The sequence below is a fragment of the Labrus mixtus genome, chromosome 20, assembly GCF_963584025.1.
Source record: "Labrus mixtus chromosome 20, fLabMix1.1, whole genome shotgun sequence".
Lineage (NCBI taxonomy): Eukaryota > Metazoa > Chordata > Actinopteri > Labriformes > Labridae > Labrus > Labrus mixtus.
Window position 1 is genome coordinate 5,025,576 of NC_083631.1, and position 25,735 is coordinate 5,051,310.

Consider the following 25,735-nt stretch of genomic DNA (forward strand, 5'->3'; position numbering starts at 1 on the left):
GAGGAATTATGCACTGGCTCACACCTGTACTCAAACACGCACATTTTATTGCAACTTAGCTCATGCAGAAAACAGAGCAGCTGTTATGATGAAAGGCAGCATTTAAAGATAAAGTGGCCCATAAGAGTGAGCTGCCTTACGGGCCTATGAAGGCACAGAGAGAGAGAATAAGGGTTGGATCACAATAATGGGGCTGTCTCGTCTTCCTCAGCTATGTCAGAAATGTGTATCTGACAAATTTCATAAAACGAGACCAATCCCCTGCACTTGGCTCTGCCTCTGCATGCAAAACTATGTGAGCTGCTTCGTGAGATGCTGTACGGGAGAGAACATGTGAGTGTGAGTGTGTGCAGCTGTTCTTCCAAACACTTACTTTTGTGTGTGCATCCACTGTGTATAGCAGTGTGTGTCATGGCGGGGTCAGGGGCTATCTAGGACTTAGTTGGGGGCTAAATGATCCCAGCCAGTGTGTCTTTATTCAATTGGTAGCGAATTGAATTAGGCGGCGTGAGGTCTGCATGGCTGTACCTTGACTGAAATCTGATTATACATGTACCAAACACTCACACACATGCACATTTGCAGGCACACACACGTCATGCCTGCGAGGCCACTGAGTGCAGACAGAGGCACTTGTTTGGGGACACAAGAGGTGTTTGATAAGAGCCCCCCCCCCTCACACACACACACACACACACACACACACACAGAAACCTCCCACCCCGTGCAAAGCCTGATTCCCTGAGTTTGACACAACCCCATGTTGTTCCTGATTTGCTGACCTTAGCAGGTTGAGTCACTCTCTGCTAAAGACAGGAAAGAGTTGGCCACTCAGTAATGAAAGACTGTTTTTCTTAGAGATAAATAAAGACTAAATATGAGACAGAAAGTAAAGGGAATGGTTAGCAACATAAAATCAGGTAAAAGCTACCACCCTGTGAACCACCGTGCTGGCGTGTAGGTGTGTGCGATGTGTGTGTGTTCAATCTCGGTATAGCTCACCCCTGAGGGGACATAGTTGCCGTTTGTCATTTCTGGAGAGCTGGGGGTGTGGCGAGAGGAGGGAGACATGCTCAGGTCCACCGCAGGAGGGGTCGGGGTGTCTGTCCGGTCATGAGGGACCACCTGCACACCTGAGAAACAAACACACACACATAAACATCTGTCAGGGAGACGAACTACCAGATTGATCTGATACGGGGGCGCTGGTCTCACTGTATCCTATTTTGTCAAAAAAATAATGTATTGCCTGGAAGTATGTACAGACATATTGACTCAGAGGATGATCTTTGTGACTTTAGTCAGGCATTTCTTTTTTGTCTGCCAAATATATTCATAACCTGTTTTGGAATAAAACAGCAAATTGCAAACATTGATTTATATTACACCTGCTGCAGTACATCTTGCTGTGTCATCACATCGTTGTGTTCAATTATCTCTAACCGCGACTGTGCTTACATGCAGCCTAACAGAGTCTTGCTGTGTTACGTACCTGTGCGTGGAGATGCCGGCGAGGCGGGCTCTATGACTGCCGTGCCATCATCCGCCATGCGTAGCTGGCGAGCTCGCTTGGGGTGCAGCGGAGAGAGCAGGGGCGAACGCGCCCCCTTGTCCCGCCCGTTGGCCCGCCGAGGGAGCTTCAGGTCCAGGGGCTCGTCCAGGGACAGCATGACCGCAACCCGCCGACCTCCCACCTGCACAAACAGAAACGGGGGGGCAGAGTTAAGCCGAGAGGGGCCTTGAAAGGAAAACCTGGTTTTCATACGACAACATTTGGAAATAAAATGTTTAATTCAAGTGTGAAAAAGTGACAAACTGAAGAGAGATTCTCACACCTGCAACATTTTTCATGTGAACGTTGTTGAAAGTTTCTCACATTCCACAATACAGCTGGGTAAGAAATACTCAACCCAACAATGACCAAACAGACATAGTCGTAAACTGAAACACTGAGTAAGCCAAAGAAAAATAAACACACACACACACACACAGAGATCTGTGTGACCCCTCCTCTTTCCCCATGTTGACCTTTGCACACACACTCTTCTTGAGGAATGTCTACAATCCGATCCATATGGTCACCTTCTCCACCAGCCCCGCTTCACCCCAACCCTCGGCCAGTCAAATCCCCCCCCCCCCCCCCCCCCCCACAGTATGGACCTTTGAGACCCCACCGGCAGCCCCCCAGGCCTGTCAGTCCAGCTGCATCGCTGCAACCACCTCCTCCTTCCTCTAAACACACTGACCTCTGGACCCCGCCTGAGGGCTGTGGGCAGGATGCTTCATCTAGCTGTCATTTTCAGCTCCAGTTGTAGCTTCTCTCTGCCACCGGACTGACACAAGAAGATGTGGGAAGCAAGAAAATAAAAATACAGTTTTCTGTACTGTACTCGGCATTTACTTACTTTTATTCTCAACATTCTCATACACATTTATTTTCACTCCTTGCATTTGAAAAGCAGGGTTGTTCATTTCGCTTCAGTCCAAGAATAATATTCAGAGTCATTTAGCAAACAACTACAGAGCCAAACACCCGGAAGAACCCTGTTAGTTACAGGTATTGTCAAATCATGCTTGCAGCATCAGAAACAAACAGGTTGATAAAAGTGACAAAACCTCCTTTAGAAATGAACTTTTTTGAAGTAAACACTTTCCATCAAGTCAGACCCCTTCAGCAAGTGTGTCAATAAGGTTTGAGACTATTGTTCTTCATCCAGCAGGTACTGCTTCACACATACAGGCAGTGCAAGTACTGTACTGCTGGTCTACAGCCAAGCTCTCCATTCAACACAATGTGTTAGGGTTCACTGCACCTTCTCACCACGCAAAGCATTTCCTCAAAGCATTTTCCATCTAAACACACACACACACACACACACACACACACACACACACAGTTGCATGGTGTCCTATATATCTCTCGAATTCATGGAAAAGCTCCCAGTGTGCATGTACCCACACACACAGTCATACATACAGAAACACACACACACACATACACACTAAAGTAATTAATCAAACTGTAATTTCAACAAATTCACCCTTCCTCCCTCTCCCTCACATACACATACCCACACACACACTCATAGGAGCTGTGGTTGGTGGTGAATGGCAGGCATTGAGAGCGACTGGCCAGGGGCCACATGAGAAGCTCTTGTGTCTGCGAGGCACGGAGCACAGAGGTCACCAGGTTCACCAGCCCTACCAGGGAAGGCCACACCAGCTCACACACACACACACACACACACACACACACACACACACACACACACACACACACACACACACACACACACACACACACACACACACACACACACACACACACACACACACACACACACACACACACACACACACACACACACACACACACACACACACACACATATAGGGGGTGGTGTATTGGGGGTGTACAGACTCAATCAGTCATAGATAAAATGATGATACACACATGTACTGATGGGAGCAGAGGAACATACTGTTTGATCATGTACACAGAGCAGCATTATGGCATTATCAGAGAGATCTCTCTGTCCCCATGCGTTTATATCCACTGATGCTCCTCACATGTACAGAAAAAAAACATTGTGGGACAAGTAGCCATCGTTTTTTTCATCTGATTAGAGACGGAAATGAGACGCACATGACCCACGGGCCCCTCTTGCTGTGTAGTATAGAATGACTTAACACCAAAATGTCAGTTATAATAAACACAAAGAGCAGGAAAACCCCCAAGATATTTGCTTTTTCTGAAGGCATGTCCAACTATTTAAATATTCCAGTAACAAAATCAAACACATCACCACTAGAGGGTTTCAAATTTCATTTTTTGTATATCCATGGCTTATGTGTCTTTATCATGTTCAATAACAGAGTGAACACACTGATTTAATAAAGAATGTTCTTCTTCTTCTTCTTCTTCTTCTTCTTCTTCTAATAACTGTTCCGATTCCTTCATATTACTAACTGTACCCATTGACACCCATTCAAACTGCTAACCACATCAACATCTTTACAAACACTGAGTAGATTGTTTCCATGAATTTAAACTGGGTGAACTTTGTAATGATAAAGGAGGGAGGAGTATATACTGTTACTTGCTCAATGTTCTTTTTGACCATAGAGAGTATGTTATGAGGTGAAAGTCATTAGCTGTGAAATAAACCTGTTCAGATCAGTCAGAGTCGATATGATATGAGCTGTGGTTTATACCACATCTCTTTTCTCTCTTCCTCTCCCTTCTTTCCCCCTCTGGTCTAACTTACTGTAACTCTCATCGCACAGACTGCCAAGGTCTCTGGCTTTATTGTTTGTCTAAAATAGCAGAAAATCGCCTGTCATCCACTCTAACCGAGTAAAGCCTTCACCCCGAGGCACAGACCAGGAATCAGCTTAACCTTGCTTCAATCCTTCTCTCATCCATCCAAACAGAAAACTGGCCTTCCATCAGTGCTATAATCTGTGTGATAAAGCCCGAGGAACAGATATGGAACTTTTGGATCCATATATAACTCTGGAATATAAATCAATTTGGCACCTCAAATCACATGATCCTGCATCTCTCACAGAGAGATCAGCAGAGACACTAAAGGGGTCTCTGCACACAAAAGCTGCTCTCAGACAGCTCCTCCACGTGCAAACCATTACTTTATCTCCATAATGGACTGCATAGCTCATCTCTTCCTATTTATGGAGCCTCCATAGTTATCTCACTGCTCAAACAACAGCCATTCTCATAATGTGTCCAGTCCATATATAATAGTGTTGTTATCATTCAGCTTGTTGCATGCTGTAGGGGAGTGAATGGGAGCTTAAATGAGCTGTATTCTTCCAGAGTTTTCAATTTAAGTATGCAATTTCTCTTTATTCACAAATGAAACTTGCTTTTCTGTTTAAAGGAAAAGAAGTAAACATTTAACTTCAACAAGGCTGTGGTGAACAAATCATAAAGGAAAAGGTACATTTCAAGAATTTGTTGATCATTAAATACACATGAAAAAAAAATAACTAGGCAACTCTCATACTGCAAATGTGAGAGATGCAGTGACAGGGGAGGAGGTATGAAAAATGTGGCAGAAAATGGCTGAATATGTTGCATTTGTTTGGAAAAATAACGGGTATAAAACCTTCTTCCATGTTAATAGGTAAAGATTAAAGGCTACATTTGATGTAGAACATTCAAATATAAGCCCCCCCTCAATTTATTACTCTCGTAATTTGTGTCAGTAAATAATATCTTTGAAATCCTCATTAAGGGATGATGATTACTTTGTTTTGTGTACATTTGATGATTTAATGACTGATCAATTGTGTGTGAAGAAAATGGAAAAAGCCTCCGACACATCCCTGATGAATAAGAAGGAGTTCTGTGTTCCGATTTTGGTCGACTATGTGCTGCATCGTGTGTGTGTGACTTCACTCTCAAATAACTTTTTGCAAAGAAACGAAAAATGAAAGAAAAAATTCCCTTGAAACTATCGTGGACTTCTGAGAAGCTCCGCAGGCCATTAATATCTACAATACCCACGACACCCCAGGCGATCCATACCGCACTAATGTGTTTCCAGTGGAGTCTGCCAGTGCACCTCCTGCTGATTCAGTCCATGCTGAATTTCACCTCAGCCCACCCTCATGATTCTGTCTTAGTGGACAAACATTAGAGACTGGCTTGGAAGTGACTCACAGAGTGTGTTTCTTGGACTAAAGTTACGGGATCTCCACTGTATCCTCCAAACGGCCACGGTCACCGAGAGGGGGCTTGTGGGAAATGTGAGACAAAAGAGAAAGGGCAGGCAAGAGAAAAAGTGATACAGAGAGGGTTGAAGTGTGGTCTGTGTGTATGTGTGTGTGCCTGTGTGATAGGTTAGTGTGTGTGTGTGTGTGTGTGTGTGTGTGTGTGTGTGTGTGTGTGTGTGTGTGTGTGTGTGTGTGTGTGTGTGTGTGTGTGCATCTCGGTGGCGGATGGCTGTGAAGTTTGTGGAAGGGGTGTTGGCTGGCCCCCATGCAGACTTCCTTGCTCAGCCGTGGGGTCGACAGTCTCTCTGAAAGACGGCATTGTCCCCTCTGTGGGCCCTCTCTCTCTCTCTCTCTCCAACAGAGTAAACAGCGGCTGAACGGGCGAGAGAGACAGAAAGAGAGGAGAGGAAAGCAGGGATGACCAAAGGGGCCACAGTTAGGATATATACGAGGGTGAGGATGAAGGGAGGAGGAAGTGAGGGAGGAAGAGGAGTCCTGAAAGAGAGGTTTGTGTGTGTCCTATTTAGCAACCCCCCGTCATCTATTCCCCTGTGACCCCTTCCCAAACCCAGGCCTGTGCATCAGGACACCGCACTTTGATGAGGTATAATGTGAGTGTGTGTGTTTGTGTGTGCGTGTGTAATTTAGAGGTTGGGAATCTGCTGATGCAGGTCAAAGTAGGGCTACGTGATTCGACACCTCAAGGCTCAAACGGATCAGCATTGATCTTTAACCCCGCCTCGACCGATTGATCTTAAGTCTGATCTGAGGAGGATCAGGTTAGCCAGCTCCACCCGACGGTGCAGAAATGAGAGCCAACAAAAAGAATCAAAGCAAATGAAAACAGTGCAATATAAGATCATTTTGGTATTAGATTGTATTGTGTAATATTTCGTTTTGTGAGAAGGTTTCTGAGAGTGAAAGAATGTCTGTGTGTGTGTGTGTGTCTGTGTCTGTGTCTGTGTGTGTGTCTGTGTGTGTGTGTGTGTGTGTGTGTGTGTGTGTACACGTCTTGTGTGACCCCCTCTGAGGTTGGCTGTAACTTAATCTGCCTCCTGCTGTGACCCTGGGAGGTGGTCTGTAGGAGGCAAGCCATCTCTCCCCAGGGCTCTTTGCTCTCTCTATTTTTCACTCTCACACACACACACACACACACACACACACACACACACACACACCAAGAAAAGGAGAGAAAGAACATGGTGGGAACTTCTAAGAACGATTTTATAGTGTCACTTGCAGTTTTGAAACACTGAAAAATCATTCTGCAATTACAACTACTTGCGAGAGTGGTAATTCCTTCAAATGTAACGACACAAATCCCGATCTGTTTGAGGCATTGCATATCTTTTATTTTATTTATTTAATCAGGAAATTGACCCGTTGAGATCAGGATCTCTTCCACGAGGCTGACCTGGCCAAAGAGGGCAGCAGCACACGTCATCACAGGTGTAATATGTAAAATGATTAATTAAAAGGTTAAAAAAAAAAAGTCTATAATCGTGGCAAAAGGTTTGTTGTGTAGTAAACATGCACTAAATGTTTCCCACGATGTTAAAATCTAAAATAATTCATGATTTTATCCAATAGTGCATCTTCCAGGGAAACAACTGACTCACCAAATTATAATTCAAAAGAGAGAATAAGGTGGTCAAGGAACTGTTAACATTTGCCAACATTACCAGAGGCTATTTTATAAGCATGAAATCCAACCATGAGTCAACGAGACTAAGAATGATTTTTGAATAAACCAGCTTGTCAGTGAACAGGATTTCTGCCTGATAGAGTTTCCGCTGGCTGGGTGGTTTGACAATAAAACAACGGTTCCAATGATCCTGTGGTCATCAAGGGCATCATTAGATATGGTTTTGATTGAGAAACATCTATTTGTGCCTTAAAAGTGAGCGGGTTCAAATGCCAAATAAACACTGAACTTTTACTAATTTTAAGAATATGCAGTAAGAAAATGAGATGTTTGAATTCATTTTTTATCCTACACAATAATATCAAAGAATTCCATCCAATTATGTAACTGGATGGATGGATGATGAATGAATTGGTTCTATGATATACATGACTAATATAATGTTAACATAAGGTCGCTAAAACCTTAAAGGTTGTTTTGCTGTCAACTTGCAGCTTCTTTGATTATTTTCTCTTCTCAAACTGAAAAATAAGAAATCTCTTGTTGTTGTTAAATCTGTGCAACACTTCAGTGACCACTCTGTTTAGTAACTGTGTTTTTTGTTTGGTTTTGTCATCTTTGTGGTAAAGCAGTGTTGTGTAAAGACCTGCAGCTGCAGCATGGATCGTGTCTAGACCTGCTGGTTTTTTCCGTCCTCCAGGTGGGGAGGACAGGGTCAAAGGTGACTGACTGAGGTGTGGGAGTGGCATGACCTCTGAGCCCTGACAGACCGGTTTTACTTTTGCACCTTTGGCTAATAAACAAGTTAGAGAAATTAACAATTTGGCATTTTTAGGATGAGGAAAACCTACACAACAGTGTCCGAATCAAGACTCCAGTGTTGAAAAATGAAGCCAGTGCAAAAATATTTAAAAAAGTGAGGCTGGCTCTAAAAGAAGAATAAATTGCTGTTAAGTCCTATTCATTTTAATTGGTTAAAAAACAGATTATATGTTGATAAAAAAAAACTGTACATGTATGTTCTTCTTCCTCAACTCACCCATTTCGATAATGTGAAGTTATTTATAAATCTGCATAATTAGGGGCGTGGCTGAGTTGACTGACAGTTGCTAGCGTTGTAGCTTTTTGCCAGGAGGCTCAGGTACACTTCTTTGCCTGCTTCTTGTTTGACAGAAAGTTAGTTGGAGTCAGCAATATAGCAACCGCCATAGATGGGCTTTAATACACCTCTCCAGAAAGCAATGGGTGACGTCACTGAGACTATACGTCCATGTTTTATACAGTCGACGGGCTGTGTAAGCGGATTAAAGTGATCAAAGCAGTTGCACATTTCAAAGTAAAGTGATTCTCATTTGAAGTTTCCCTTAAAGGAAAGATTTATGTGGATTCATATCAAAGTCAGATGAGATTAGGCAGACAAGGACGTGATGCAGAAAGTTTTACACTTTGTCATAGACAATGACAGCGGACATAAAGGTACGTTGGGACAGGTAATGTCCAATATCTTTTTTTTTTGTGACTGATTTAGAGACACAAAAAACAGGCCCAAACATGGTCACTTTTTCACTCCCTCTTTTGTCACCACTGACGTTTCTTGAGGTAATAGCCGGTATGACCCCACCTCCACTGACACTTACGCACCCTAGCCGCAGCCCCCGCGTACACCCTCCACCCCTCGCCCCTGACGGATCACTCAACACACAAACACACGCAGCTGACATTTTTTTTCCCCCCTCTGCCTCTGTCCTCCTCAGCCAGCCGCCTCCTCAGACAGGAAACCTCAGTTTCCACTCCTCCTCCTCCTCCTCCTCCTCCTCCTCCTCCTCCTCCTCCTCCTCTGGGCCTTGCATTCCCTCCTTCTCTTTATACTTTTACTCATTGCTTTTGTTTTTCTCTCACATTTGTCGCTCTCTGAACTCCTTTGGTCTGTTGTTCAACACGAACTTACTCCTGCATCCCTCCCTGTTCTAAACTTGTTATTGCCAAGTGACTTCCCTTATTCACACCATTTATTCAAATAAATGAATGTTGTAAAAACAAATTCAATTTTCATGCACCAAGTTTTCTTTTACTGTACATATAAACATCCTTCCTTTCCCCCTGTTGCATGAAGGCACACAGGATTGAACAGTGTTATGTAATAGCAGCATGCATGAGGCCATTGGGGAAGGGTGATTGAGGAAGAAGACAGTTTGTTGGAGCGCTGAAGTCAAGACGGCTGCACTACAGACACAGAGGGACACGTGCGTTCACATGCTTCAACTAGGACACAGTTAGATTAAATACATGACTGTATCACCACCAATTTTAAGAGTTTAAGCTTGAAAAATAAGACGACAAAGATGAAAGGGAGGAGAGATCAGTAAAAAATGTAAAGAGATGGAATGAAAGGAGTAAGTGAGTGAAGGAAGGAAAGAAAAAGAAAGCAATAGATAGATTGAAGAAGGGAGGAGAGAGTGCAACAGGAAGCTTCTCAGCGAGCTACCGATGGCCTCCAGCCAGAGCGTTCAGACACTGAAGAATTCCAGGCAGAGGGCAGGCAGGGAGGGAAGGTGCCAGGAGGGAGGGAGAGAAGGGAGAGAGGGGAGGAGGGAGAGAAGGAGGAGGGCGGGGCACGCTTGTGGTTTGTTGTCAAAGAGGACTCCGAGATGAAAAAACAGAAACACACGCTTAAAGTGATCTCTCTCCGGGGTTGTACCGTCTGACGTTTGCTTTCCTCAGGCAGTTTCTGTCCGTCTTGTGTTTTGTTTGGACATTTAGGTAAATCCTTTTCGTGATTGGGAGTGTTGGAATGTGACTTCACAAAATCTGAAGTAAAAGTATTTCACAGGTTGACAAGCGGCCTTTGAAGAGGGTATTATAGAATATAGAATAAGGAAATGAGATGCCATGTTGTGACTTACAATGCATTCATTTCTAGGTTAATTCATAGAAGAAAAAACTTTAGCATGAGTCAGGCTTCTTGCGAATTCTCAAGCTCTGGAAAATGATAATTATAGCACTATTTTTATGGAGTGAAACCAGCCAAGGTGTCGGCTTCACTGAACATGAAAACATCCAAACAAGGAACAATTCAGTTGTTGCTTGGCAGAAAAAAGAAGCATTACAAGGACGCTGAAACAATCAGTCAATAGTTGTTTATATAAAAAGATCCATAATCAAATTATTTAGCTCTTTCATGAGGAAAAAAATGCTTTTGTCAACAATTTAAAAGCTGTATTAAAGGAATCACTTCAAGGTTTTGGACTGTTTTTGAACAAAATGACAAATTGTGACCTGGCTCTGAGGAATGGGCATGACATTTTTGCACTATTTTTCATAAAGATTATATTTATATTTTGGACATTTAGGCCTTTCCCTGATGTGACAGATATGAAGAGATAGAACATGTGGGGAGAGAGAGAGAGAGAGAGTGGGGGATGAGAGCACCTAACAGCGTCAGGACTGGAGGTCGAACCTGTGACGAGTGCAACACGAGACGCCTGCTCTACCAACTGAGCTACACGGACGCCCCACCCCTTTATTTATTTATTTATCAAACCCCCATTTATTTTTTTATTGATTCATTCAGACTATTGGACAGGCACATTAGTCAACAGATGGAAGGAAGCAACATTTCTGCAATTCATTGCCGTGCTGCATGATAGACCTGCATGCATACTGGCATATAATATAAAATGTGCATTTTAAACCCCAGAAATGTGGAGTGTTATGCAGAAAAGAAAAAACGTCATACCAGGCTAAATCCAACATTAAAGGGAACGAGTGATGCCATATTGTAATATGAGAAAAAACACTGAAGACGGACAAGACTATACAGCAGAGCAATTCCCCGTAGTCTGGCATAAAGTGAGATTAGGCTACAAAATGATCTATAAACAGCCATCTGACTGAGATTTCACATTGTGTTTCTGAGAGCCTTATGGGCTGCTAAACCCGGGATTATCGCAAGACACAGTGACCTGACTCGACTCTTGCATGGTCGGCTTGGGGAAAGGATGACGGCTGAATATCAAGGGAAGCCTTTATTGTCAGACGTATAAAATAATAGTTGCCTTTTGGGAATGCAAATTTGACTTCAATCTTTCAAATGAAATAAAAATCTAACAGAGTCTGCCTTCGTACAAAGCCCTTGAGTTGTCTTCTTTCACCCTGTTATTCATTTGAAGAGGACAGACCATGCTGCAGGGTACACATATCATTTGAAAATCTGCTCTGCAATCATTTCAACTAGTTTGACAGAACAAATGAAAAGTGAAGAGCCAGGTTTGAGAGCAAAGAGTAGCAGCACATTGGCATGCAGCTAGGAAACTTCTCTCAAGACACAGTCAATTTATTAGCCTCCCTGGTTGCTGCTATATGACATGAACAGGACGCGTTTGAGGGCCCACGTGCAGCAACATGTGTTTTGAGTCACTGGCTAGTCTTTCGTCCACCTATCAGACAGGAAGTCAGATTTTTTTTTTATCAACCAGAACAGTTTAAATAATCTAATATCAGAACAGCAGTCAGGGGTAAACAGATAATCGCTCCCAGGGTCGATGACTCAGAGTGTTGAGGCAGTAAAGCAACCCAACAAGAATGCTTGAGGCACTTCACACAACGGTATTGTAGGCTTTGATGAGTGGTGAGTAATCTTACAATAACGTGGGGCATTTCACAACATAGCAGTTTCATAGCAGAGTGAAAAGGAAGGCAGGAACCGATGGACACAGCAGGAGGCCTAGCTCCATCAATGAGAAGAGAAGAGAGGAAAAGAGAGGAGTAGAGAGGAGTAAAAAGTATGTGTTTGTCTTTGCACTGAGGGGACTTGATCGACATCCCCACCCTGTTTTACTTTGACCTCCCACTAACTCTGCTGGGTCTCTCCACCTCCTGCAGCAAGCTCCAACTCTCACTCGTAATATTTCTCTCAATTTCCTCTCCTCTTCCTCTGGCTCTTCCTCCATCATGCGTCATCACTGTCTTCCCTTTATCTCTTTCATTGACCCCTCACTTCTCCTACTCTCTCTGTTCTGTACTTCCCCCCCTCCTTTTCAGTCCATTCCTGTGGCCTCTCCCCACAGGCGGTGATGCAATCCTCCGACTCCTGCGCGCAATCACAGGGTCTGGAGTCGGCTCGCCAGCCAAGCAGGGGCGTCAGCACACCACGCTCAGTAGGAAAGCAACAGGAGAGGAAAGAAGAGAGGTGGGGGGGAAGAAAGAAAAGAAGGAATGAAGCCAATGAGAGAAGGAGGAAAAACAGTCCGTGGCTGTTAGAGCTGATGGTGGGTGATAGAAGAAAATATGCCACGATTAAAGTTAACTGCGCTGTTTTACAGATTGGCAATTTTCACAACTAAACTTGGGATGAACATGTCTTTGTTTTACGTCCATGTGGTGAAATGAATGGGGGCTGTTAAAGGTAATGCAGGAACTTCTGAATTAATTTGATTCTGGAGGACCAAACAGCACAACATCCCAGATCATTGTCCTCCCAACAGCCCACTAACCAGCTGTGTCCGTTTTGATAGGGTTGCTGGATGGGGCCTCTGTTTCGGAAGTGATGGTGCTTTGCTACTCCCACACTAAATGCTGTCATTCCAGCTGACTCACACCAACATTAGCATTATTTGAACAGCTTGAATGGCGCTATGAAATCCAAGTATGGGGGTTATATGATCTAGCGTTTTAACATTCTGCATTTCCAACAAAATAACCTCGCTTTTCTCCATTCCTCCATGCTTTGGTAGTGCATATAACATCGTGTTGGGACTGTGAGCCTATTGTCAGAGGTATGCCGCGGTAAGCTAAGCTCTTTTCACTTTAGAGATGCATGCATGCAAAGTGTGATCTTATCAAACACCATGCACAAAGACATGAATGATTTTTAAAGCATACACACACACACACACACACACATTCACATGAAACACATCTCTGGTTTGCTTGCTTTGTAGAGACAAACTTCCCCTAAAGGCAGCAGAAATGACCATAAGGTCAGGTTAGGAATGCAAGAGCAGTGGCACCTGCCTAAATCTTTAAAATACCAGCTTTCCTCAGCACACACACACTCAACGCACAAACAAAAGGCTGCCATTGGCCACTCCCTAAATCTGCAAGTGGAATTTTAGCTTTAAGAGAAATTACTCTGGCCCCAAACGAGGCATACAGGTGTGCATGCATGCTTGCAAAGCAGCTGCAGTTAAACTAAATAGGAGATGTACATTTTATTCCCTCACTGGTGAGAGCACAGCCTTAGCCACTGGGTAGGAGGGTTGGGAGGATGTCCAGGAATCTCTCTCTTTCTCTCCCCTCTCTCCCACACACAGTTAAAAACATGCTGAGGGCAGATTAATTGGGGTGAAATGCGTATGGAAACTGTGGTACGATAAGCAAGCGAACCCGGGCTGTGTTTCAGCACTGTTTGCTGAGCCAATGGGGTTGATTCTCCCAATGACAACTTCAAGGACATTAGGAAGGAGGTAGGAGTAATATAATAAATGCAAACATTTACACACTGGCAGTAAAGCCCCCTATATACAGTCACGCACATGCACCAGCAGCGCACAGCACGCTGGCTGTGTTGTGGAGTTCAGACCAGTTCAGAGTGCTGTGGTACCGCTCCAGCTTTGGGAGGGGTGTGCCTGCTTCACAGTCATTTCCTGGACGGGAATATTATGGCACCACACGCATGAGAAACAAACCCCTTTCGTCTTTGCACACTGACCCCAGCTACTTTTCTTTGCCTGCAACTCGGTGAACCAGCAGCACATAGTGAACTCTCTGGGAAGCAAGTCTCCATATTCACTAGCCAAGGTAATATGATCCCGAGCAACAGCTTTATGCAACACGGCCTCCGGGAGTCTGGGGGCAAGACATGAGGTGGGGTGGGGTGTAGGGTGCACTCTTTATTCCGTGTCAGTATGAGGTCTTATCACACACTTCTACCATGTCTTTTCTTTTCAACTTCTTTATCCCTGAATTCCTCGACGGCCCCTCCCCGTCCCTGCAGAGGCCTGGGTGACACCTGTGCACCAGCCATGCTGCACAGGACAGAGCCAAGAAAGGGGGAGGCCCACACAGAGCCAGATGTGCTCTGGACAGGGAGGGTCTCCATTAGTGTGTGTTTGTGATCCTATATGTGTGTATGAGTGTGTTTGTGTACAGAGAGAAGGAACAGGGCAGGGGCTCAGCTTCCAAACCCAAAGAGAAGAAGGGAAGAAAACAGGAAGAGGGAGAAATACAAAACAGCAGCGAGCAATTAGCAGACAAAGTGACGTGATGTGCGTTTGTGCGTGTTGCAGGGCGAGCTCCTGCTCCTTTAAATTTGGGCGTGCCCCCCATACTGTCTCCTATATACCTCCATTTGGGCCCTCTGCCTCCCTCCACAGTGATCTCACATACACACAAAGCTCGTGTTGTCTTTTCCATGTGAGGCTGTGCCAACTTAACGGCAGCTCTGTGTTCTCCCTCCTCACATGGAGCGCCTGTTTTCTCTGAGTAACCCTCCGCCCTGTGCCCCCCCTTCCCCTCTCCTCCCACCATGGCTGGCAATAAGACAAGGTCAATATGACAGTCTTTTCTCTCTTCTCTCTCTCTTTATCGCCCTCCCTCTCATTTTCTCTCCGTTTCCCTGTGTTCTAGCTCGACTAAGTGACAAGCTCCACCCTTCAGCTTTTATCTTTTTTGCGACTCCATCCAAGAGAGAGAGACACAGAAAAAAGAGAGCGGGGAGACAGATGCAAAGGGACAGATGGAGGGCGACTGAGATAGCGACAGACAGAGTTGAGCATAATGCTGTAAAACGGAGAAGCAGTCAATTCTTGGTTTTGAATGTACTGGCTCATCCGATATGTGCGATCTGTTGGGAAAAAAGAAAGATCTGGAGCTGATTCTTCTTTTCGTTTGGTGAAAGTTACCAAACAGCTAGGGTTAATAAATGTACCGTGGACAAACACAATCATACAGAATACCTATCAGCAGCCTTGGAAAGAATGAGCCTGAGGAAGGATCTCAATTAGTGCAGAAGGTGAGGGCGATATTCATGCCCCTACACACTCTTCTGTGCTGAATCAATACTGACATTTAGAATCAATTAAGACATAGCCACGCTCACTCTGACTGACAGCACCATTTATTGAGACCCAGAAAACCAGGAGCAAGAACTCTTTGAAGCACTGAACGCTGTAGATGAAAGAGACAAGCTACTTTATGATAGTGGATGCTCATTATTCAAGGTGAAGTCAATTAATATGACTTTAAGCAACCGAGTAAAAGCAGTTCAGCTATTGTGATAGAAAACTGAGGTCGGATTAGGTCTTATTTCACCAAATGTAACTTTAAACTTTAAACATACATACATAAGGCTCCCTCAGAAGAAAGAAAAACAGCCACGACACATATGAGTTGAGTTAGCGCTGGCAACATCTCCACAATACCACAGAGAAGGTAAACACTTAACCAGCCAAACTTTCACCCCCCTCCCTCTCCCTCTCTCTCTTTTACTGCATGTATAAGATGGAGAAGGTCTTATATAATGTAAGCGTCACATATGAAGCCGGGGGCTCGTGGAAAGTGGGAGACGAAAGACGTGAGGGTGGGAGGGCACAAAAGGAACAGGAGCGGAGCTAAAGGCAAAGAGGAGATGGAGTCCCAGAGAGTCAGGGATGGAGGGAGGAGGGGGGGATATGAAGGGGGCAAAGTCTGGAAGCTCGCTGACAGGACTGGATATGCCCAGACAGGGAGCCAGGCCCAGGCCCAGACATGAGAGCCTTATGTGAGTTTCAGAAATGCCTCACCAGTCTCTCCCTCAACCCCTGCTTTAAAAAACATCGATCCCTTTCCTCTTGTTCTCCTTCCTCAGCATGTTATTCCTCATCCTCAGCCCCTCTTGTCCAACTCCTCCCTTTCTTTTCTCTTCAAACACACACAAACATACCTCAGTACAACTGAATTGGTGTAGCGCTATTGAGGGTATGTTGGAGAATTCAGGGTGTTGGCCAAGCAAGTAAATAATAATACAAACCAGCTGTGTCTTCACTCAAACTGCATTGGTGGGAGCATATTACTGTACAACTCACAGCTCCTTGAAATGAGACCCTGGATCTAAAAGATCCACTAACATCCAAATTTTGTATTATTTATAAATCAGACATTGAAGTTTGTTGGCAGATATGAACTCACAATGGACCAAAAACAGGCTTTCTTTTATTCCCTTTTCTCACAGCGCCTTTACGTTGCTGTTATTTTTTCAAATCTTGGCTTCACTCCTGTATTCTTTCTTGACTCTTTCCTCATCAAGTGCGCCCTGCCCCAGACATGGTCTGCGTATTGTCTGCACGGCTAGGCGAGCTGAAATTCTCTCACGATAGAAACGCTGAGCAGAGAGCGCAGAAGCAGCATTAAAGAGAACGAGAAGACGTAGGGTGGGGTAGCTGGAGCGAGGCACTGAGTTGTCTGTGTTTATTTTGGATATGCAGGCCTGCAGACTTGCAGCAGAGGAACTGACCCCTAAACTTCACCAAGGCAGATACTCGCAGGAAGAGCAAGAGTCCTGCGCTCATTTAGGGAGTCCCTCACAGGTGATTTAAACAAGGATAGACCATATATTCTCTTAGGGGGCATTTTAACTCACACTTGGGACACAGGCATGGTCTGCTCCAAGAGGAAACAGTGAGGCCAGGAGGTGATTAGTGGTTACAGTTTAACTGCAGAAAAATGCACGGCCCGTGAGCCCAGCCAGCCAGGGAGCAGGGCGGTATGCACTGGTCCCCTTCAGTTTGCAAACCGATGTGAGTCAAGATCTGTATCCGCTTCCACCATTCTTAACACACAGATCCAGGAGTCAGGCCGTCACTCAGCACGGACACATCACATGTGAACACTCCAGAGTATGAATGTGTCACCTCCACTGCTGCACACATGGCAATGATTGGTGCTAAGATTCTTCATGGAAAATAAAGCACACAGCTGGACTGTCAGCATGTAAGAGCAGAGAGAATCTTTAACAAGTAGAGATATTGATGCAGCTCCATTTCTACTGAGATTTAATGTTTCAAAGTGGTGTTTTTGACCGTGTGGTTCGAAAAGTTTCAACTGCAAAATCAGCTGCAAAAAAACAAGAATTTGCTAGAAAATCTGTTTGGCAAGCAGAAGAATTGATAATGAAATGATAAATCATTCATATCAACACAAAAAGTTAAACAAAAGTGAAAAAGTGTTTACGGGCCAGATATTCACATATAATATAATTTAAAAGACTCTATTTGTATCTGGCCATGGACACCACATTACCCAACACTCTCCACCTCATTTGACTGAAGGGACACATGGCTTCATTGTGCATCTTCTCTGACATTTAAAAATCCAATCAAAGGTCAAGAGCTGGGATGTGCATCTCTTGTCAACATACCACAGACTGTATGGACGTAGTCACAGTGATGACACCCATTGGATTCTAAAGAGGCGTTTTGAAGCCGACCTATCGCAGTCGCCATATTGGACATGTTATCTCAAACTAACTTGCGATATATCTAAAAGGTAGAGAGGTAGAGCTGAGGCGGGCCTTCAGCCTTCTAGCAAAAAGCTACAACACACCCACCTGTCAGTCAACTCAGCCACACCCAAACTGCATAAGTCTTAACCTCGATGAGACCAAAACAGATACAAAAACAAACAACCCCAATAAAGTTTTTTACTGATAAAGAAAGGACCTACTGGGACCAAAACCATTATTTGAACAGGGCTGTAAACATGTTTATTTCTGCTGTAAAAATACGCATGGGAACATCTAAAATGGGATCAAATTGGGATTCCCCAGCCTTTCAGCCGGCCTCAAGTAGACACTGCAGTTTTTTTGGCTCTTCCAAATTGCCTTCTTTTGCCTGCTTGAACGTGACCTAATTGTTCATCATATGTCCATTTTGAACAGCCTAATGCATAAATGCAAACCATTTCTGATATGAAATTTGATTACAAGATTCTTCTCTGATAATGAAACCAACGTTGGACTTATCAACCATGGGAATCTATAATAAAGTGGCTGTTATCCCTGTGGAGATAAATCTAAGTGTGTATCAGGTGCCTTGTCTTCCCTGCATGCTGCCTCATTCACTGACAACTGTAATCCTCCATCCCCTGCTGTTCAGTTGCCTTTCAACTAGACTGTTATCCTCAGCAGCTATGGAACCCCGCTGTGATATCAATTCAAACACTTACGCTGGCTCTCCCACGGGAGTTTGTGGCACTTAGGTTACAGCCACTAATAATAGGAGCAGTTCTAGTGCTCCTTAAAAGTTTTTTTTCCTCGAGTGGCAGAGGCATATTTTAGCCATCCCACAACATGTCAACAAAACACAACTAACTCCTGTTATCTAAGACTCTGGAGCGTCTGTTTTGCTCTATACTCACAATGCAAAAAACAGCTGATTTTTTCCCTCTTTATATCAGATGCGGTACACTTTTATTATCCTGGTTCAAGGCATTAAGTACAAGTGCACTGTGGGTTCCCACCACCCCTCCACCACATGCCTAGCGGTTGCTCTCTGACGCAGGAATAAGCCATTAGGGTCCACCTTTTCCACCATAAAGCAGCCTTTCCCTCACACAGTTTGGGGCCTTGTGGGTATGATGTCACACAGTTGTGGTTGAGAGTGGGGCAAAATCTGAAGTCACAGGAACATTTGGGGACTGGAGGTGACATCTAAGCATGTGATTTGATTTCAGGCGTAGCCATGATGGGAAATCTCCAAAGCTCTATCCCGTCTTTTGGGATCCTAATGCAGCAGGTGAAGCTAGGTGGTGTCAAAACTGTGTGCAAGCTGTTGCTCCCTGCAGCTGTCCACACATCTACATCTGGCCAAGCATGCAGTCAGGGCAAGAAAATGTACAGCTAAAAAAGGCTGCGTATACAATCACACACACACACACACACACATCCTGTGAGGTTGGAATGCCACCACAGGGATGCACAGCTAGACTCCAGCAGACATCTGGCTTTACGGTGGAGCCGAGAACCTCTACCCTGCAGTGAAGTGCTTCGTAAGAGAGGCTTCACCTATATGCCAGTGTGCTGATGGTGATGGATGCCCCTCCGTCTGGCCCTGGACTTTCTGTCAGATGGATGTTATGGTTGACCTGAGGTTGAACCGATCATCAGCTGATTGAATAAACAATGCAGGCTGTGGACGTTGGAAGCACCTGTGCTCACAGTTCAGAGAGGGGTTATGGATTAAATAGCAGGGGCCTGGAACAGGGAGGGAGACGAAGGAGTCAAAGTCCTCCCTCTGCACAAAGCCTGCATGGCCTCTTTCACTATTCCCCATCCCCACTTTGAGAGAGGTCCAGTGGGAGCACAGCCAGACCTCCTCCATGTCTCATATAATATCTGTGTGACAGTTCCTCTCCTGCACCCAAGTTACAGTATATTGTTCAAACAGCACCACTCACAGCCACCTTGGAAATACACAGATATCCTCCTCTGATCCAAAATACAACTGCAGCCCCTTGAGTGTGCCTCGATGTGCATTGCGGACTAATGATTTTTAATGATCCGGCCTTATTCCACTCCAGCACAGGGGCTTGTTAGGTCTGCCTTGGCAAGGCCCTGCTCTTTCCCCTGGCATCTTCTGGAACAATGGGCCCATGGGAGGCAGCCAATGGGGAGAAGGTCCATCCCAAACTGAGTCCCAGTGTGCACACAATTAGGCTTAGGGACAGTGGAATTGCTTAATTGGAGGAAAATAGCTCTTTATTCAAGCCTCTGTGCCTGTGCTCATCCTTGCCCCCTGCACTACATACTTGGCCTCAACTCACTTAGAGTTGGTCAAAACAAAATTTATGAAATGGCAAGACAAAGATGGCACCAGTTCCAATCATTACTTAGTATGGGAACCATCCTGACAAGAGGTGATTAAAGGAATTCATGGGCTTCGGTCATGCAGATCTGTTGTGACAATTAAGGATCATTTCATAACATCATATAAAACTGAAAACAAGCATGTTCTTTGGGGGGTGTTTACCTCAAATGGTCACACTGACATTAGTCACCTCTCTGTTTACCAATCGCCTACATCACTTGTTTAGTAGCAAGCAGCAGCACAGCAGCCTGCAGACGTTGAACTCTTTATCAGATGTTGTGACAGAACATCAGACGGATCAGAGCGAGCCTGCATCTTGCACAACAGCTGGCTGTGCTGAGATGAACGCCCCTGTGCAGAGCAGGATTTGTGATTCTGCTATTTAAAAAATAAAAAAAACATGCCTCACAGGGTTGAGGAGGGCGAGGATGCAGAAACGCGCAAACGGTCGCTCCCGTATGGAAATAGGCGTGCTAACCTTAGATGGCTGTCTGCGTAAATGGCACACACGCCGGCGGAGCCACGTCGGACGTGACCGGCCTTGGAGTGTGACAGTGTTGGGAGTACGGGCTACAGGGTCTGGACGCAACGCTGGAGAGAGACTCTGAAAAATAGGTCACTACCCTGTTTGAACTCGGGCATATTTCACATGAAGCCGCGCACTCCGGCCACCGTGTGCACACATGACAGCAGACACAGAACGCACGACTGGCATGCATGATAGTGTTGCGGCTCTCTTACCTTACCGGGAAAATGCGGTGTATGGATGAGATATCTCCGACTTGGCCCCCCTCTTTCCCGGTGCAAACTTCGAACTGCAAAGTCCTACACGGCTCAAGCGGAGTCGGTGTCAAATGACTCCTCGTCAATTTGTAGCTTTTTCTTTGACAAAAACAAAACACAGGGCTGAAGCTTCTTGAAAAAATATTTCTAGGTGTCTAAAGAGGCGGTCCGTTCCCAGACCATTGTCAGGAATATTTCTAAGCATGGAAAATCACACAGAAGCTCAAACACAGCGTATGTGACAGCTGGTTGTTTAAAAAAAAAAAAGACTAATCTAAGGAGTGACAGCCGAGTCTGTTGCCGTGTGAAGCTGTATTCTGCATGTTATCATGGCTCTGGAAACCCGTCAAAAAGTATAAACACTCAGATCCGTAGCCTCAAGTGTTCCCGCTGAAGAAAAACGAAGACCACAGATTGTGTAGTGCATCAAAAACGCAAAGGTGGTTTCTCCAGATTCAGAGCGCATCGCTTAATGGCAACGCTGGTCAAGTGGGGGTTTCCTATGGGTGGTCGTGGTTCTCCTGGCGGGGTAGGAGGGCGGTCCAGACTAGAGGGATGGCACGAACTGGTGGGTCGGGTAAGATTGGGCGGGTTGGCGATGGGGTGTGGGGTTGAAGGGGAGGTTCGTCTCCTTCTTCTTCGGTGCTTTTTCCAGATGCCGAGGAGGGGCAGTTTGCGTTTCTTTTCTGCAGTTATCCCCGTGACTCTTCTGCTTGTTTTGATTTCTTCTGAGCACTCGAGGACACGCTGATTGTTGATGGTCGTCTCCCCCACCACCGTCTGAAGCGCTCAGACAGCCACCAGGAGCCCAGCCAGCCCGTCAGGACCAGCTCAGAGTCTGCCAGCTCAGCGCATGCTTACTGCTCCGCCCCTCCACCATGGGCAGTCCCCGGCTCTTCTCCAAACTCTCCCCCTCCCTCTCTCTCTCTCTCTCTATCCTCATGGCCATCTCTCCCTGCTTCTGCTCTGATCACCTCCATCAACAGACCTTCGAAAAGGTTCAAATCTCTACTGTTTGTAATCCGGTCTGAATTGTCCGGATATCTGTCGACCTCTCTGTTCTCGTGCTTCTGGTTCAGCTGTCAAGAAGTTGTAGGCTATACATAGAGTTGTGTGCTTTAGAAATATGAAAAGGCCTAAACTACCTCCATCATAAATCCTTAGGCTACAATTAAAACACCTGCAACATCTAATTGTTGTTGTTAACTGTTGTTTAAGACATAAATAAATCACAAAATCAGAGATAACTACATTTTGTCCTCATTTGCATTTTTTCTTTTTTAGAGTTTTGCCTACAGTTTACCCATGGTGCCATTTCAGGTCAAGCGGAATGACCCTGGTCTTTGTGTTCAGGAACCTTAGGTTGTCCAAAAATGTATTTCTTATTGCTTGATAAGAAAAAAAACATACTGTAGGCTAACAATGCAATTATTTTAAAGACAAAAACACGTTATTTTGATGTAAAAATGAAAGCATTAATGTTGCTGGTCCAAGTTTTGCTGTTTTTAATTCATAACACTACAAAGAAGTTTAGACACAAGACATTAATCTATCTTATAAACAGATTATAGGCATATATCTTAAGTGCACTAAAGTCAGAAAAGCAAAAAGAAGAGTGCAATACTTTTCTTTTAAATATAAAAAAGTGCATGCAGTGATTTAAAATACCCAAACAAGTACACTTTAAACCATTACTCAATTAACCAATAATCAAATCAATGATAACAAAGTAAAAATCAATATTGTCTACAACTACATTTGACAGGATGAGTCATCAGGATGTTGTGTGTGTGGATTTAGACCCATTCATTCACTCATTAGTCATTCATACTAAAAAATATATTTATGATGTCATCTTTGGGAATTGGTATGAGACATTTTTACTTTCAGTATCTTATATTTTAAAAACACACTTCTGCTTACTTCTAGAAAATTCAGAAAAAAACAAGTTGGTTTTATTAAAAAACTATTTTGTGCATTCCTTAGTGGGATGAGATGGATATGCAACAGGTGGGATGAACTTCTATTGTTGTCATGGTAAAGATAGGCTACTTTAAGAAAAACACAGCACAGCACCAATATATTGTTCACTTTAAAGACATGTTTGCCTTTCTAAAATATCTGGTAGAATATAATTAATTAAATGAATGTTTCTCCAGCCTTGTTATTAATTCATCATCATCTCTCTCTCAAGTCACAGAAGGGTTCACTTTGAGTTTCATGGTTTTTCCTTCCCTATTTGAAAATCAAGACACAAGGATGGGTTTGGAAAATGCAGGAGAGGGCCAATGTGTTATGTAGGACAGAATTTTCTTTTTACATGGAAACATTTATGATATAGCTATGATAAGTTTTTAATATGATTATATCGATACAAATACATTTACATTAAAATGTCACCAGGTTAACTTGTCTTCCTGCAGGCTCTATAGAAGTTACAGTTGTGTAAAGTCTAAAAATAAAATCACACAAAAATGTAAATAGCCCACTATATGTTGGTGAATTATTAACACTTTTTTAAGGGATGTTGATTTAATTTCAAAGCTATAGTTCTTTATGTACAAATGTCAGTCTTCTTTGATAAAAAAAAAAAATCTCTTATCTCACGTGGAAATAAATAGGCTATATAACCTATAAATAAATCTGGTTAACACAGTCCTGACAACATAGCAACGCCACTTTTAATTCAATGAAAGCATCTAGCTCGACGAAACTGATGGTGTATTAGTTTCAAGGATGTTGTGTTTCATTGTGTGATGTTTCTGTCATTCTCAGGAGCCTCTTCACCTATTACCAATGCGACCACTAGAGGGCGTGAAATAGACTGTGAAAACATGTCGGCTATAAGAGCCCTCCGAGATTTTAGTCATAATAAGGCTTCTAAATCCTGGTTTACCAAGCCTTTTGTTTACATAACTGAAAAGCTATAAGTCCATAACCCCCAGTGTGCTTAAAACAAAGAATATAGAAGTCCATAAATATGTTGACATGGGACCTGTTCGGTTACAGAGCGTGCTCCATAAATCTAACACATGAAGGCCTTTTGAAAGAATCATCTAGCATACGTAAGGATTTTGCATCTCTGGCCTTGAATGTATAGGCTGTCTGATCATTTTGTGTGGTCGGTTTGACCTTATCTGCTTTTTCTGTCTTTCTAGGAATCAAGTCTAAAATAGTTTTGGTCTGTGTAACAAGTAGTAAAAGACATGACAATAATGAGTTGTAATAACCAACATGTTCACAGTGGTCTTCAGAATGTTTTTCAACCAAGTTGATCATCTTGAGGTAAAAGTCTTTGTTTTGATGTTTTAATTGGAGGAAGTTGTAATCCAAAGTTGTTAAATGTTCTTGTTTGTAACAGAAACGTATGATGTCATCAGTCATGTTTTTTTATGGCACCATATGATACAAATGCAGTTCAGTGCTTAACCCCACGCATGGGCGGTTCTAGGCAGGGGCCAACAGGGGCCAGTGCCCCTGTAACACTGAGCTTGGTCCCCCCTGTGGCCACCCCTCCAAAAGGAAGAGCCCCCCTAATAACACATACACAGTATTTGACTCACCAATCTAGTATTAAATACGGTTACTGAAACAAATATAAATCATGGTATTTATGTCATGGTATTTAATGATGTGCGCTATTATTTGGCATAATTTATATATTTTTTAAAGCGATCATCTTTGTCTATTTTTCACCTGGGTTTAATGTTCCCCTCTGACAAAACAACTGGCCCCAGTTTGGCCCCCTTAGTAAAAGTGGTCTAGAACCACCACTGACCCCACGCCCCCAGAAAGAAAATAATCATATGCCTACATCAAACTGTGCAAACCTCCATGCATAATAAGGTTATGGCATTTAATAGGCTACACGAAGGACTCTAAAAACCTGCGTAGGCTACAGGTTGTTTATTGCAGAAAATATCATTTGATTTAAATAATAAAACAAATATATTGTTTTATTTGATGTTTTATTCTTAGATTTTGTTTCCTTATTAGACTAAATAAAATGTAAGTGTCCCGAAAAGATCCGTGTTATATGTGTTAATGTTTGACAAATGTTTGTGGCGTTTGGGTTTGCCTCTCTAATCATAGCTGTTCTCGCAGCTCTTCACATTTCCGGTTGCAAAGCCAAATCACTGCCTGTGTGTTTTTTTTGTGTCTGGTTTTCGCTGCACGCGCGTCGCACAGCCTCTAATTGGGTTTACTGTAGGCTTCTTTAATCTCCCTTACAACCACTGCTACACCCTAAATGTTGAGGAGAAGAAGAAAAAAAAAAACACGCGGCAGACCGTGTAGTGTCAGCCAGGCGGCAGTCTGTCCCCAGAAGCCCTCCCCGGTGCGCTGTTGCTGTGCAGCTCCGCCAAGCCGTCAGCTGATCCCTCTCTTGTTCTCTTATCGCAGCTGTCGGTGTATCCGCCCCTACAGCAGTCCCGCTCTTTAGTCACTATCAGCTGTCTAGGTGCATTTTTACATTTAGGTCATTGCTATAAAAAATGTTTCCAGGCAATGTGGTTACAATTACCTGTTCACATTAACGTTAATAGGTGCAAATTAAAATTGCTTTTCATAGATGTAGAATTTCTTTCAATGAAGCAAGATTAAAGAAAGGGGGCATGTTTTTATTGACTTGCTTTGACTTTAAGATTAGTGCTTGAACACGTTCTGTATATCTAATTACCAATCAGCTTTTAGTGTTGTTCTTCTATTGTTATTTAAGCCAGATGAGTCC

At 43.8% G+C, this 25,735-nt stretch overlaps 1 protein-coding gene across 4 annotated transcripts in view; it reads right to left on the reverse strand.

Annotated features, from left to right (window-relative positions):
* The window catches only part of glis2b (GLIS family zinc finger 2b), a 28,878-nt gene extending 7,051 nt beyond the window's left edge, over nt 1-21,827 (reverse strand). For 2 of the 4 annotated variants that reach the window (XM_061026477.1, XM_061026475.1), the window contains exons 1-3: nt 20,965-21,827; nt 1,493-1,694; nt 1,003-1,133 (exon numbers count right to left, since the gene is read on the reverse strand). In XM_061026477.1, the coding sequence (XP_060882460.1) occupies nt 1,003-1,133; nt 1,493-1,670 (309 nt within the window). In that variant the 5' untranslated portion in view covers nt 1,671-1,694; nt 20,965-21,827. The remainder of the gene's footprint in view (nt 1-1,002; nt 1,134-1,492; nt 1,695-20,964) is intronic. The other 2 variants (XM_061026476.1, XM_061026478.1) reach the window with 2 other exon arrangements.
* Nucleotides 21,828-25,735: the final 3,908 nt, after the last annotated feature.